We start from the raw sequence: 17,104 nt of genomic DNA, 5'->3' as shown, positions 1-17,104 counted from the left end.
ACACATCTGCACAAAGTGCTTACGCTACATTTCAACCATTAGGCCAAACCCAACATATTTCATTAAACCGTTAAAATTGTGCTTTATTTTTGTGCAGCATCAGGAGAGATTAAAGACGGCTAAGTCTCTGCAGTGTGTTTAACAACGCTGGCTCTGCAGAACAAGCTCAAAATCAAACCCAATCAACTCAACTGCACTGCAGGGACGGCTAGCCTTTTCCACTTCCTGAAGTTCCGCAAACCGATGCAGAAACATCACAACCCCCCGTAGACTCCCCTGGTATCAGAGACTCGTGCTTGATCCAGAATGCTCTAAATCAAAGATAAATTAAGGCCAACTGTCCTCTGATACCTTAGACTGGGTCCGAAGAATTTTAAAATATAAAATGATCCGCATGCTATTCATGAGCTTCAGTGTTGTGATCTTTTTAGAGGCCTATTTGTTCATAAAGTTTAGTTCTAGCAAGGCATAGGCATACACAAACCCATGTGCAAAACTTTAGAGAGAAAGTATTCTTAGTCTTTTTTTTTTTAAAGTGCACTGATTTAATTCAAGGAATTCACATATTGACATAATTTACTCTAAAAAAGTAGTTCACTTTAAAAAAAAAACAAAAACTTTTGCTGATAATTTACTCATCCCCATGTCATCCAAGATATCCATGTCATTCTTTCTTCATTCGAAAAGAAATTAAGGTTTTTGATGAAAACATTCCAGCATTTTCTCCATATAATGGACTTCATTGGGAACCAAATGGTTCAAGGTCCAAATGAGAATTTCAGTGCAGCTTCAAAGGGCTTTAAACGACACCATAAGGTTCTTATCGAGCGGTTATTTAAGAAAAAAAAAGAAAAAAAAAGTTTAAGTTTTATAAGCACAAATGCTCTGTTGCTCTGTTCTGTGATGCACGTTTGTGACTCTCCTGTTCATACTCGTTCATCAAAATGAACGAATCTTTTTCCGAGTCAATTCGTTTATTTTGTTCGTTGAATCAACCAAATGACTCGAAAAAAAGATTCTTTCATTTTGATGAACGAGTTTGAACAGGAGAGTCTTGAACGCTCATCACAGAACAGAACAATACAAGAATTTATGCTTATAAAACTTAAACTTTGTTATTTATTTTGAAATGACCGATCGTTTCGCTAGATAAGACCCTTATTCATCGTGTGGTGTCGTTTAAAGCCCTTTGAAGCAGCACTGAAACTCTCGTTTGGACCTTGAACCGTTTGTTTCCCAATGAAGTGAATTATATGGAGAAAATCCTGGAATGTTTTCATCAAAAACCTTAATTTCTTAAGAGAAAAGAGATTTAAAACCTTAAAATCTCTTTTCGACTGAAGAAAGAATGAAAGGGATATCTTGGATGACATAGGGGTTAAGTAAATTAAATTATTATTATAAAGTTTTTTTTAAAAAAGTGAACTACTCCTTTAATTACTTGCTACTCATTACATCTTCAACAGAGTAATTGAGATTACTGTACTAATAACTCTCTCTGAAAGGTATTGCATTGCTTGTTGTTACTTTCTAAACCCTATTTCAACCTCGACTAGTTGAATAATGCAAGGATAGCCATGAAACTGCTCTTTTAATTCTTTAAAACAAATCATTTTAAATTGCATACATTGTTCTTGAACTGCCCAAAGTATTTAAAGGGAAACGATTACATTAAAACAAACATTTTATCATTAGACGTTAATTTTTGATGTTAAATCTATCTACTGCTGTTTTATATAGAATTGTTCTATTGTACATGTACGTTTAGCTTAATTGGGTTGAGGTGCCATGGGGGAAAGAAATACTACAAAAAATGCTATAAAGGAGTTCCATGCTTTCAAAAAGTTTGGGAACCACTGCTGTATCTATACAGTAGGCCAATAGTGCAATTACATCAGAAGTAACTAATTAAATTACAGAAAAATTAAAAACTAATACTGATAAGACCCCTAACTGGAGCTTTATCAGCTGGCTCATTCAGTCAGAAAGATAAGGCATGCATGCTCACAAACACACACTCACCATCAAGCACGAGACAGAAAAATGGAGAATGGTACAACTAATATTAAAAATAATAAATATGCAAATGAATATTTATAAATGTTGTACATTTTCAAGTTAAATGCAATCTGGTGCAGTTTGAGAGCAAATACCTGAACGAGCCTTTCGCAGACAAGGAATCGCTGCACAGGATCAACCCACTCACTCAACACCAGGTACCACCAACGCAAGATCCTCAACTTGCAGGTTGACAGTAGAAGAATGTGTGGAGTATCCGAGGAAACAGTCAGTCAAATCATTTTCGGTTGCCCCACGCTTTCAGCGACGAAAGTCACTTTCAGATTATATGGAATGACATGTGGTTGTCAGCTACATCCATTGGATGATTTGCAAGGAACTTGGTGTTGAAGTGCCCAACAAGTGGTATGAGAATGTCCCACAACCAGTATGAGGGACAAGGGTGTGTTTACCAACCTGGCCATCAGTGCAAACAAGAAGGCCAAGCTATGCCTGCTCATTGACATCGCCATCCCAGTGGACCACAACATAGTGGAGAAGGTGAACGACAAGCTCACCAAGTACAAGAGCCTTGGAATCATCATCAGCAGATCCTGGAAGACAAAAACACATGTGCCAGTAGTGATAGGAACCATGGGTTTATTGAGATTTATTAAAGCTGCAGTCCATAGCTTTTTTGGGGGTTAAAAATGATCCAAAATACATATTTGAGAAAATACATTAACAATGAGACCAGGCTGGAAAATACATATCCAGCCAGTGTTCAAAACTCTCTGCTCTCTTTAGCTCGATTCAAAACGGTAAACTTGTAATAATGTTGATGGCGGATCCAGAAAGGTTCAAACGACACTCACCAGTGAACTGCAGATTCACCCGCTGTAAAATGCACAAGACTTTGTTCGGACTTCGGAGTGGCTACAGAAAAAAAGAGACTTCAAATGGACCCATGCAAAAACAAGGATACATATCGGAAGGACATTACATGTAGTCACGCAATACTGACGTTGTTAACATTAACAATTTGAGAACAAAGTATAATCTCCACTTACAATCTAAGTGATATGATAATTTATAAGCGATTGTTAGATTTAATCAGCGCGATTTACTGCAATGTCAGAACCAGAACAAAAGTGGATGTTACTAGTTCAGATGACATTTTCCGGTGAAAATTCTTATTTTGGTCATACTTCCAAAAAGAATAATGTGATTCTGAATGCCAGTCTCCACACGGTGACTGACAGACACACACTCTCCTCAAACATTGTGTTCATCCAGGCTGTGCCATGTCGAAGTACAACTCACGTAAAGTTGATGATTCTGCTAATGCCTGCAATTACAGATTTCGATCAGATGGCGACAAAGGAAAAACTACAGACTGTACCTTTAAGAAATTAAGAGCTCTACACAGATATCTATTAAATATGTCATAATAACAATATACTTATAATGAGTATATTATTTTACACTATATTTTTTTACTTTCTGCTAAATTGGTGACGATGAGAAGCATTTAAGATTCACATAGACTTGGGCATTATTTGGCTAAGAATATATGCATCTTTCACAATTTGATTTTTTTTTTTTCACAATACTTTCTCAGTGCTATCAAAGCAGAAAACGTATATTAATATTTAGTTTGACATCCTGTGGTTGACCACCAAAACATTCTCGAGATTAAGCCTGCTTTACCTGATCATCTGTTAAAAAAAAATAAAAAATAAAATAAAAAGGAGTGGAAAACCACTTTTTTAGACACAATTTGTCACCATTTCAAGGAAAGAGCCATTTAACTTGGAGTTTGTCAGTCTGGTCAGAGTTGTCATAACTAATAAGACTCTCTGCTCAAATAAGAGCTCTGATGAGCAATGCTCTGTGGCTTCTCCGGTCTCTCATTAGCGTTTAGCGCTACAGCTTTGTTTAAATGATTTAAGCTGTTTGCTGTCATCCTTCACATTGGTACACTGCTTAATTTCCGATGTATGAGAGACCTGATCTCAAAGGGAAGGCAATAAAACAAGTTCTTACCATGTCCCTCCAGATTAACATAAAAAAGTAGGAGAAAAAAAGAGGATGGGTGGGTAAAAAGAGAGATGTAATAGAGTGATAATAGCTGTGTGACACAACAAACAAATTCATGTATTGACCATGACCTTTTTAAATGAGAGAGAGAGAGAGAGAGAGAGATGTGTATCTGTGTGTTACTCTTTCTGAAGGACACTGGATCTAATGTTTGAAAAACAATGAATGAGTTTCGCTTTCGCACCTCCTTTCTTCCACCCTTCTGTTTATCTCTCTCATTTATTTCCCTGTTCTTTCTCTTTCATCGCTGCCTTCTTCGTTTGTAGTCCTTTTCCAAGCACCCTTCTTTCCAGACCATCTACAGACAAGTCGCCGAGAGCGATTGCAAGTTGCCATGACGTTGTCTGTCTGAAGACTCCTCTGACAGCGAGCTTGTGTGGGATTCATCTGTCAGTCAGCGACTTAACACACAAGAACACACTCACTTAAAAGACAGTCAAGCAGGGATACATTAAATAGATCAGATTTTCAAAAGACACAGAAAGCCGTCATTTGGATTTCTGAAGAGATGAGCACATGCGCAGACAGCTTAATGAATAACTGCAGACAGATATGTGACAAATTGATCCTCAAAAAATGACCTCTGTGACAATACTGCATATTTCAAGAACGATCCCGCTGCTCATGTGGAATATCAGTCAGTCACACACACTCACGCACACGAGCAACACTCTCGTCAGTCGTCATTGAATTTATCAGTAGTTTCCTTCTTTCAAATAAAGAGCTGTTTTTTTTCCAGCGTTTAAAAGTGAAATGGTGTATACATTTCACTCCTGTAATTTGGAGTAAAACTGAATTTTCAATGAGCAGGACAAGACTTGATTTTATCTATAATGAACTGATCATAATAAAAGAGCCCTACCAGATTGTAGTAAACATTTAGAGGGCAGCAATACCACCACAAAATGAGAAAATTAACATATTAAAGTAATCTTGAATTCTAATTCAATTTAATAACCAAGCGTGATTTTTTTTCAATAATAATAATCGTTATTATTATTATCATTATTATTATTATTATTAAAACAGTAATAGCACATACCATTCAAAAGTTTGGGGCCAGTAAGATTTTTTTCTAAGAAATTAATATTTTTGTTTAGCAATTAAATACCAAAGTAGCATAAATATATTTATAATGTTCCAATATATATATATATATATATATACATACATGCATACATAAATACATGCATATATATACACATACATATACATGTACATACATATACATACATATATATATATATATATATATATATATATATATATATATATATACACACACACACATGTGTGTGTGTGTGTGTGTGTGTTCACAGGAATACAGTAGAAATATTCAGTCTGAAAATAGATGTTTTAAATTGAAATTGAATTACTGTTTTAGTGTATTTATTAATCAAATAAATGGCCAATATCTTGCTAACCAAATCATTTGAATATAATGCCCCATTAAATAACTGTAAAATAAAATAACTTTTTTCTCCACAGTGTTCAAGTGAAGCCATGTACAGAATAAGTATACCTCCTTGAATAATGTGCATTTATGTATGTAAATACAGCCTATACTAGACAAACAACTTCAATGTTGTTAGTCTATTAGTAGCTTATAAATTAGCTAACGACTTTTTAAAAAGTGTAGCTTGATTGACTAGTTACAGCACTTTAAAGGACAAACAGCTTTTGGGTTTCACAGGATAGCTTCCCTAAAACTGACACCCACACCCAACCAATAGAGTGAGGTGACTGTGCGCCACACAAACACCTTATAGAGTTTGTTAGGAGCCTGCATTAAAATACATCCAGACCTTGTGCAGTTTGTTAGAGCAGAATGTGAGACAGGCGCACACACACGCAAACAGGCAGGCGAGTGAAATCCCCGACTGCCTCCAGCCTTCACTTTGCATTTTGAGTGAAACTAAAGATTAAAGCCCTTCTCAATACAAAACCCCAACAGCAGCACAGCCAATTACACCTCATAGACCTACCAGAGAGCGAGGGGGGAGAGAAAAAGAGAGAGCACGAGGAAAAAGCAAAGAACTGGGCTGAGAGAAGTACAGAAAGAAAAGAAGTGGACAGACATGCAGAAAACAGAAGAAAGAAGAAAGGCAAGAGAGGGCTGGTGAGGTTGAGGCCAAGACACACTGTTTCCTCCAAAGAAACAGTCAAAGAAAGCATTGAAAATGGAGGGAGACGAGGAACGGGAAAGATTAAACAAGTGCACTTGCACCATCTTTCAAGCTGTGGTTCAGATACAGGCTCATTATGGAAGGAAAGCGTGTGAGATGATGAATAATATAAAGCCACCATTAGTGAAGGGTTTAAGGGAGTTTTCATGATGGGCGCAAAATGTAGCCTGACTTAATATCGTATTGTAAATTCTTGGACATGTTGAAATCACAGATGTATACAGAACTTATGGAACTTAAATTGGTCTTAATTGGTCCCCGTTTTCACTGTTAAGCCTCGATTATAGGCTACTCCTGTTCGGACGCGGACACTGACAGCCGCTGACAGTAATAAGGACGCGGCCACTTGCATTTACTGCACATGCACAGTAGATCGGTGTGTACACTTTCACACACGCAATCCCCTTCACAAATTATTGCACATCTGGCTGTCTTTATTTTGTTTTTTAACGACTGTTTGTAGAGGTACGGGTAGCGATGGACTTCACACAGCCTCTCTTCAAATTAAACGTCTATGTTGTTTTTCCAGCGCATGCACAGTTAGTGCTTTTATATTTATATATCAATTGTCTCTGGTATTACACATCTTCTAAAAGAAAACTGAATCTCCAGATCAAAACAAATACGAAGAAGATGCGGAGACAAGCGAAATCATGGGTGCTTCTCAATTTTTATTTGCGCATCCTCATCACTGTCTCAAAATCTAGTGAGCTTCCTTGTCCAACATTTTGGGCATTATTAGCTTAATTTGTGCTTAAATTTGAATTTGAGCTGGATCCCTTTCCGGGAAAATGACCGATTTTTTCAAATTTTTGTGTTCCGGTATTTAATTTTTTTAATGATCTAGAATTAATCACATGATGACAGTCCGTGTAGCCTACACGTGTGAGAGCGCGAGCACAGGTTTATGCAGATGTATTTGGAGGTTATGTTTTGCTACTGGCCCTTAACATTTATTTTTATAACCAATCAGCTTTCTTAACTTTAACATCTTTGGAACCTCAGTTCATTTTCAGGGGGATTGTGGGACACTGGAGGTCTGGAGGGGGGATTTTAATCACTGAGCCCCTGCATCATCACTACCCAGTCTCACACACATGCACAACTGCAATCAAAGTGGCGAGATGTCAAGTGAGATTTAACACAATCATTATAGGCGACTAACAAGCCCCCATAGGCTACACATACTCCCATGAAGACTAAACCAAACAAACGTGCTCTTCTGTCTGTCACTCTTTACCATCATTTTGCTAAAAAGGTTGTATTTAAGACATGTCCTAAATAACGTCATAATACTTTTTAATCTTTAACAGATTATAGTTTTTTGTTCTAGTGATAAAGTATGTTTACAAACTGTTTAAGTAATACAATTTTAGAGAGAGAGAGAGAGATGGATCAAACTACGACATTGAAAACAATAGCCAAAACAAACATTAATAAACAATTAAGCAAGTAGCCTAAAACTGCTATGGACATTTGCTGAAGACAGTCAAAAAAAAAAAAAAAAAAATGACAGGCGATAACAATACCTCCCTCTCCCACATTCCATATCCCATCTTTCCTCGGCAACATTATGCGTTTTGCTTCATTAGACTTGAATCTCATCTCCTGACTGCGTTCAGTGCCAGTCAGTGTGGCATCCGCTGAGGAGATCTGCACATCGGGTTCAATGGCACACTTAATACGTACTTAATACGCATCAGCATCACCACACACACACACACATATATCTGGCACAGCCATTAAACTCCAAAACACAAGCTATCAGTGAGGAAGAGAAATCAGACTGGAGCATTCTTGCAGGGTGAATGGGATATTTGTTTATATGTGTGTGGGATGAAGTAAGGAGGTAAATGTTGAGATCAAATGAAATGTTTGGGTAATAAAAGGTATGATAATAAATAGCAAAGTGTAAAATGTGTGTGAGGGAGCGAGTGTGAAAGAGACATGAGGCCCCTGAGAGCGTGAAAGCGTCTGCTTTCATTACTTTTCAGAGGCTTTTAGTTTAATTGTATTCTTATGGTGCGTCTCTGGTGAACGGAGGGGTTTGCTGAAGGATAAAAGTCTGTTTGCTCTCCATCTCCCACTGAGAATTGTGTGGGAAGAAAATCTGAAACTATTTTTTTTAATCCAAAACTCAGATAAACTGCTCAAACAAATACATAAATTACCTCTTAAATATCAACAATTTAAATATTAATTAAAATATTAAACAGTGCTCTAAAATCCAGTCAGTGCAAATGGCTACCCACTGTGTCAGTGGCTTTGGTTTCGGTTTTTACTATTCAGTTTCTCTAGTCTAGGGGAATTTTTTTTTAAAAAGTTTTCAATAAAAACAACCAAATTCAAACCGATCATAACATTTGATATGAAGCAAAAAAGTATTTTAAAATTTGAGTTTGTTAAATGTATAAATGTAAAATATATTTTGTACACATTATCAATGATTTATAGTCTGATTCAAAAATACAGTTGATTCAGTTATGTTATTTGCTATGCAAACTACATTCATTTTCTTTTATCAGTCTAATATTTTTGTTATTAGAGACAAAACTATGGCACTGATATATTTTATGATCTGTCAAAGCACAAACATGCATTTTAGTCTGGGAGTGTAGACTTAAACCTTGTCTGTGAAGCCGAGGGTAAGACTTTTGGAATTTGTGACTTAACTTGTATTGAGTCATTTTTGGGTATCTGTACTTTCACCCAAGTATGGTTTCCAGGACTGTAATGTATTTTTGTAATTTGTACAGTATTTTACTGTAATATGTACTTTTAAAAAATCTAATTATGTAATAGGAAATCAATTCTAACTGTAAAAAAAAATACAGTACTCATACTGTAAATATTAATACAGTATATGATTGTATTACTGTTCATGAAATTGTAGTACTGATATACTGTAAACACTTTTACGGCATCCAGCTGCCAATAAAATTTACAGCAACCTTTTAACAGTGTACTCTTTGGTTATTTTGGAGGGCTAGACTCTCATATTATCAGCTTTGTGTATTAGATGACAAGAACATAGCAAATCCCTTATCCACATTCTATCATCTCTCTCAGCGAACACAACCAGTTAAGAGGTCAAATTCTTCTCTTACATCTAGACTTTGACAATAGTCTTTCATGGCTGAAAGACAGTGCCGCTGGCCAGAAGCCACAAGAGTGGCATCAAAAGATAATGATCTACGGTCGCATTTTATTCTGCGCCATTGACTGCCCTGCTGTAGTCTATACATCTACTTAACTAACATGCCCAGAAAGAGATAAACAACCGCTGCTCTCTCCACATCCTTCTCCATACATCTCTGTCCCTTCCGCTTTCCCGAGCCGTCTCATCCGCCACATTCTTTCTCTTGCTTTGCGTCACTTTCTATCAGTTTATCGCTTCCCCTTTCCCTTAAATATCCATCCATCTCTTGTTCTATCACAAGGCCACAGTATCCTCCATTCATCATAGAAACAGGTCTGTCTGAGAGCATCTATCCGCAGCCTGTGTTGAGACAAGTGACAAATCAAATGTTCATATATTCAGGCAAAGCAGAGACATAAGGGGGAGGAGACGGATGTGAGAAATCGTAAAACTCCACATGGCGGCTGAAGGAACCTAAGTCCCGCCTATATCCGTTAAAAGAGCCAATTGCCTTTGTGATGAACTCGTCACAACTTTCAGCACAGAAGATGTACGACTAGTCCTGGCTGCAGCAATCTTGAGCTGTGATGGTAAAGACTGTAAACCAAGAAAAGTGAATAGTCCTTTTTGATAAAAAAATATAGATAAATTTAAGAGTCCTTAAAGTTATAATCATCGTATTTAAGAGAAAATATGAAATTTAAATATTTTATAAATGTATAAACATTTTTAGCAATATAAAAGTGTAGGAATTTTAAAATCGTATATAAAAATAAGTACTTTTAATTAGATTATATTACATATTAAAATACTTGTAAACAGACTGCAGGTACTTTTTTATTGAATATTTGATTACATATTAACACTGGCAGTAAATCATTCATAATTTATTTGACTGAATTTGATTTTCCCTAATTCTTAATAATCTTTTTCAATTTTCCTTTCTAAAAACCTGCCAATTATATATGAAGAGTTCAAATGCAAAAGCCTCTAAGTGCCATTTGAAATTTTCTTCTAAAATGATCATTTTTATCAAGCTTGTACATTTAAGTTCAGTAATTTCACTTAAATGGCAATGAAGATTTCCTATTAATTGTCATTTAAGTGAAATTACTGAACTTAAATATACAAGCTTGATAAAAATGGTCATTTTAGAAGAAAATTTCAAATGGCATTTAGAGGCTTTTGCATCTGAACTCTATATATACACACATCCAGAAAGTCTTCTAGTTTTGTAGAATTGCAGACACAGACCAGCTATTCAGGTGGTTATAATTGCACGGAAATTGACCACTGAGTTTTCGGAGATTATTTCACTTTTAAGGAAGGGATTCTCAACATTGGATATTGAATCTTTTTACAAATTTACAAATTATTATTTTTATGATTTATTTTTTAACTTTTCTTCAAACCCACAAACCCCTTACAGTTCCATCTCAAACCCCAGTTTGGCAAACCATGACAATATAATGTTTAATACATTAATGTTGTTTATTTTATTTTTCTATTGGGTCAAAAATAATCTAAAAGTACTTTTATCTTCAGATTATATTACCTAAAAATGTGCAATGTAATTTAGAATCAGTAACGGACTACAATCGATTAATATATATATATATATATATATATATCATGACTTTGGCCAAAGATGTATTAGTGCGACAGCAAAAATGATCAGACGTGATTGTGTTCTGTTTTCACATCATAATAACCCACTCATACTTTTTCCTCTCTCTCCACCTTTTTAGTTTGGACAGCCAGTGCACAACACCATCCATCTCCCCCTTTCGCTGCGTCTTTCTCTGGGAGAGCTGTTCAGTTTGCAGACTTGACCTGCTGCAACCCTGCATTCAATAAAAGACACGGAGTGATGGAGAGTCAGACGCAGCACTGGTGATTGGCCATTTGTGCTCTTGTATCTATCGATCAACAGGTATTGTATTGATCTCACAGTATAGCCACATAAATCGTACACTTGATTGCAAATTGCACACGTATAGACAGAGGTAAAATAAATAAACAGATTCACAAGCAAAAAGGGACTGTGACATGAAGAAACTGTCTCGGTAAAGTGGTTCAAAACTGAATGGGTTGAGAAACCTTGAGCAAGATCCTCAACTGAACCATCAATACACAAACAAATGCTTCATTCCACACTCTCTCAAGGATGACACACACACACACACACAAACAAACACACACTTTTTTATGAGCTTACCTGCACACATGGCAGCACACACCTTTAAAAGAGTATTCATGCCACACAAACATGAAGACATAAGAAAACAAACATAAGACTCACACATTCCACCCACAGGGATTATACGGGCCACGCGTATCTAATATTCGTAAGTGCTTTTTTTTCCCTGAGTCTTGTTAAACAGAGCAGAGAGAGAATTAGAATTTCAAGAGGCTTTGAGAAGAAAAAAAAAAAAACTCAATTAGAAGCAGCTCATGCAGGATGTACACACACAAAAAAATCGACACAAAACGCCAGCAAGTACCAGCTTTTCACATCTAATCCACTGGTTAGCCCATCAGACCTGTTCTATAAACAGCCTGCAGGTAAGTTCTAGAAAACACTTCAGCCAAGCTTATTGCGATCAGTTTCCAGCTAGTAAATCAGAGGAGCCAGCGACCCGAGTCGCATGAGATTTGTTCATGGTTTTGATAAATATACATTGGGGTCCACGATGAAAATCTGAGACTGAATATCTTATTTAAAGTTAAGATGTTGAAACATTTCAAAGAAATATCGTGAAAGGCACTTCCTGTATATCTAGGTCACAACCAAATTGTTATACACGCATCACTATTTGTAATGAACAAAATTGCATTTTCACAAGTGATCTTTTGGACCCCACTGTATTGTACATTCATATTACAAAACGGGTAGTTCCAGTTCTTCTGGTGTCTGATTTGTCAATTCATTGTTTAAGCGGTTACGTTACATAGCAACGTTCTGTTATGTCAAGGTCTTAATTGGCCCATTTACACTAAAGATGATAACTATACTGCCCTGCGAAACAAAAAGGCAGTAACTACGCAGAGTGCAGAACTGAGAAAAATGACTTTCACTAGGGCTTTTTGCAGTTACTGTACAAACGACTACAATTTTTCTCCAAAACGAGACACATTTAAGATGATGTTTTGTCACATAACAAAGGATGCCTTGAATGTCATTAAAATTATAATAATTAATGTTTGACCAAAACTGCAGTTACTGCCTTTTTGCATTGTAGGGCAGTATAACTATAAAGTATTAACAATTGTTCCAATTCTACGAAAATAGGGAAATCCACGCCACAGCTATAGTGGTTATCTTTCTAGTTGTTGCTCTTGGTGTGATTGGGTCAGAAGAATGACACTTAATGGAGAGCTGCAGGGATGATGTATTTTTGTAGGCCAGAACCCAGAAACGAGTCAGCATTTCAGCACTTCTGGTTTCATCATTCTGAAGACGGACCCATTAAAATGGGTTTTTGGTTGAATGCCTGAAGTAAGCTAAAGATGTTTTATTTCTATAACATAAAATACATCAGTACTACTCTCTCTTGATTTATTTTAACGCTTATAATTATCTTGACTAATACGGTTGTTAACAAGTGGCTAAATGAGACTACAGTTAATAAAATAACCCAAGTGGGTAACACTTTATAATAACTGCACACTATTAATCATTAGTTAAGCATGAGTAAACAGTTAATTCATCATTTATAAAACATTAATAGACATTAATATGCAGTTTATAAATATAGCTATACATGCTTTTTTCTTGATTTATAAGCATATCTATAATGCGTTTAATGATTGTATTTTCATACTTTGTTAATGATCAATTAATAATTTCTAAATGAAGTATAGCATTATTTACAAACCAGTTGTTTAAGAGTTGTCAGATCACTTAGAAAGTGTAAGTAAATGTAGTAAATACAGGTAGTTATAAAGCATTTAGTAGTGGTCAGTTAACTATTTTTGTGAGCTAATCTAAAGTGAGGACTATTCATGCTTTGTAAAGCATTTATAAAGGTGATTTAAAGACTCGTCAATCTTCTAAACAGTAAAATGTAACAAACACAACGCAGTGATACAGAACATAGAAATATTTAACAGCCTTTAAAAATGCTTTACAAGGCATGACTAGTCCTCACTTTAGATGAGCTCACGAACATAGTTAACTGACCACTACTAAATGCTTTATAACTACCCAAATTAACCCTTAATTACAGCATTAATACATGTTAATAAAGCATTTATTAACACATTAAGTAACCATCACTATATGTCTGAATAATAAGATGTATGAATGAACATTTAAATAGTTTATTAATCATTTACTTACTCGCTCATTAAGTAATCGTATGAACCACTGAAAACTCTTAAATAACTGGCTCATAAAAAATGCAATTCTTCATTTAGAAATGATAAATTGATCATTAATAAAGGATGCAAATACAATGATTAAACAAATTATAGATATGCTTTTAAATCAAGAAGAAAGCATTTATAGCTGTATTTCTGAACTGCTTATTAATGTCTATTAATGCTTTATGAATGATGAATTAATGGTTTACTCATGCTTAACTAATGATTATTAGCGTGTAGTTATTATAAAGTGTTACCAAAAAGGGTCCGTTTCTATTTCAGTTAGAATTACACATTCAGCTTCTACAATAAAGTAACTCTCGAGTCTAGTGTATATATGTTTTTACTTGCAGACATAAGACCTCGATGGACTAAAAAAGAAGAAATGATTTCCACGTCAAAGCAGGTGGAGTCTCAGAGCCACGCCTACCCATTACATCATCACCACACACCAATGGTAGTAGGATGGCATTTTTCCGGAAAGCTCACTTTGGCAAGCTGTTTCAAACTCCCGACATGAACACGAAACGTACTTAATTTTGGCCTGATTTTGTTCAGAACGATGTCACACTCTTTGTTCTACGGTTTTAACTTGAAATATATCGGGACCTTTGGTCTCTGTTTAACTTTTTTTTTTCACTTCAGTTTCGAAAAGGTTTCATGTTATTTATTTATTTTTGTGGTTATGTTTTACCCAATTTTTGTGAGTATGCTCAGCACTTATGTGTAATTGTTTTTGTTGTATAGTAGTTGTTTTTTTACAAACAAGATAAAGCCCCGTACAAAATTCCTTTAATGGAACCAAAAACCCTTTGTGTTGTCTGTCGGACAGGCTTTTATTTATTTAAAAAAGCCAATTTTCTGTTTCAGCAAGAGATCCAGATTTGTCTAATCCATGACTGAGACCAAATATAAAGAGATAACGAAATCAGCAGAAAGCAGGATAACCGCTAAGAATTGCCCATACCACAAACATGTTGTGGCTGTTACAAAACAAGAAGAAACACACAAACACAGACAGGTTTGTGTTTTTTTGGCTTTTTTTTTCATACAGAAAGCCTGGATTCAAATACACAAGTGCTACAAGGAGGAAAAATCTCAAATAAACGTCACAAGGAAAAAAAAAAAAAAATTGTTCCATGAGCATTTCCCCATTTTTACACTCCTCACTGGATTCATCAATTTATTCACCCTGTAAAAGGAGACCAAACCACTTTAAGTCCATTACAACATCTCCATTTGGAAGTCAGGCTAGCTTGTGGGTTGTAAGTCAAAGTTCATAAACGTTCTAGGTTTCAATTTTCCCAAGAAACAGAGGACAGTTCTGGAAAAGGTTGTTTGTCGTCACAGGAATCTACTAAACGCTGATGTCGTCATTACGAAGACACATGCTACCTATTAAAAAGTTATTTCGCAATAATAACAGAGTTTGTCCTCTATTCCTTTTCGAAAGAACAAAACCTCCATCCATGACTGTAAAGGGGAATGTCTACCGGCCAATCATTTTTGAAGGGAGGGATGGAGCGAAGATGGAGAACCGGTTCACACAGTGAAGGAGAGCACAAGGTAGTGCCAGCGGAAGGAGTTACGTAAAAAGTCCAGTCTTAATCCATCTCACGTTTAACTGCCCAAACAAAAAAAGCTCAACCTTGATCCATCCACCCACGCTCATGAATCCAGTCCAACAGAATCATTTCTCTCTGGAACAGATAGCCAGACTGGTGCAGAGGTTGGCCACATTTTTGGACAGAAATCGACCTGCGGCAGCCTCCACACTCAACACTGGAACCCGACGGTGGGGCAGCAACAAACAGGGTCCTCTGGGCTGGAGGGGTCTGTCTGGATAACGTGAAGGAAGGGGGCAGGTCAAGAGCTGGTTTAGGCATCTAAAGGGACAGAGCTTTGGGGGGGGGGGTTGTAAATCTAAAATAGCACCCCCCTCTTGTAGGCAGTTGTCTGTTGAGTGTGTGTGCATGTGTGCGGGTTAGGTAACGGTAAGGGGCGGCACTAAGACTGTTTGAGGCGTTTGCGGGGAGGGCCCAGGAAAGGGCACTGGGCGGAGGCCAGGGAACGGTATGCCTCGGCAACCAGGTGAGGATGAGACGCCACCATTGACTTCCACCCTGAGGTCTCCATCACATCAGATGCATGGCTGAGAGAAAGAAAGAGAGAAACATTTAGAACACAACCCTCTTCGCTGAGCTCAGCATCCCGAGGGCATTCACACTGCACTATCACGCACACCAAAAAATGGCCTTTAACGACATTTACTCTGAGTGTGTTTGTGTGTAAGACGCTGACCTCCCCCTAACCCCACCACGCTGTTGCCCCCAAACACTTGGCATTAATTGCAGCTCTTGCTCGCAGCGTCGACATCAGGCTTTGCAGGCAGATACCCATACCACTTTCCCCAATGCAAAAGGTCACTGCGCGGTCAACCATCCACAAAGAACAGGTTACAAACACTTTACAAGCTTTCCAAAATAAATGGGAAGTAAACAAGATGGAGGGCAAAAGAGAAAAACTTCTTTTATATGAAAAAGTCTTGTGTTTGTAAATGTGTCAGTGGGAAAAAAAATCTATACATTTATCAAGCATTCAGAAGTTAATTTGAAAGTGTTTGCTCAGGTTTCATGCACTGCTGCCACTTTATACATGGCAAACTTAGACATGACAGAAAACAATGGTGATATGAGGGGGAATGGGAATAGGAGCTGCTGCATGACTTAAACCCACATCTTTTGCAATCTTTCTTCAGATGCACTGACATTACAATTCTGGCTAATACCTAGAAGTAATTAATTATTGTTTTATGTTATGGCTGACAATTGAATATACATATATATATATATAAATTCAATTGTTAGCCATAACATAAAAACAATAATTAATTACTTCTAGGTATTAGCTGGAATTGCAATGTCAGTGCATATATATATATATATATATATATATATATATATAATAAATTGAAATAAATTAAAAATAAACAAAAAACTAAAATAAATAGTTTTAAATACTGCATTTAAAGAATGTTGGCATCACAACATTATAAAATACATTGTGAAAAATAGATATTTAAATTAGTGTTTTTAAAGATTAACTTTAAATAAGCTAGATAACAGCAAAGGTAATCCGAATGTAAAAAAAAAAAAAAAGGATATGAAGCATGCACTATTAAATATTGAAACCTATAAATTAGACAAATCTATAAAACCTCCCAATAATATGTTAAAAATATATTGATATATTCTGAGCAGGATGCTCCTGCTAGCAGTCCTTGTCTTGTGATGACTGGACAAAGTCTGGCACGGTG

The 17,104-nt window shown here is 36.2% G+C and overlaps 1 protein-coding gene across 1 annotated transcript in view; it reads right to left on the bottom strand.

Annotated features, from left to right (window-relative positions):
• Nucleotides 1-14,610: 14,610 nt before the first annotated feature.
• Nucleotides 14,611-17,104, bottom strand: part of spop (speckle type BTB/POZ protein) — a 78,299-nt gene continuing 75,805 nt past the window's right edge. Inside the window, exon 11 of the mRNA XM_039670097.2 lies at nucleotides 14,611-15,940. Within this exon, the coding sequence (XP_039526031.1) occupies nucleotides 15,796-15,940 (145 nt within the window). The 3' untranslated portion in view covers nucleotides 14,611-15,795. The remainder of the gene's footprint in view (nucleotides 15,941-17,104) is intronic.

This window comes from Pimephales promelas, chromosome 3, assembly GCF_988280905.1.
Source record: "Pimephales promelas chromosome 3, fPimPro1.hap1.1, whole genome shotgun sequence".
NCBI lineage: Eukaryota > Metazoa > Chordata > Actinopteri > Cypriniformes > Leuciscidae > Pimephales > Pimephales promelas.
The sequence above is the reverse complement of the archived record's forward strand: the minus strand, read 5'-3'. Positions and strand labels throughout refer to the sequence as shown.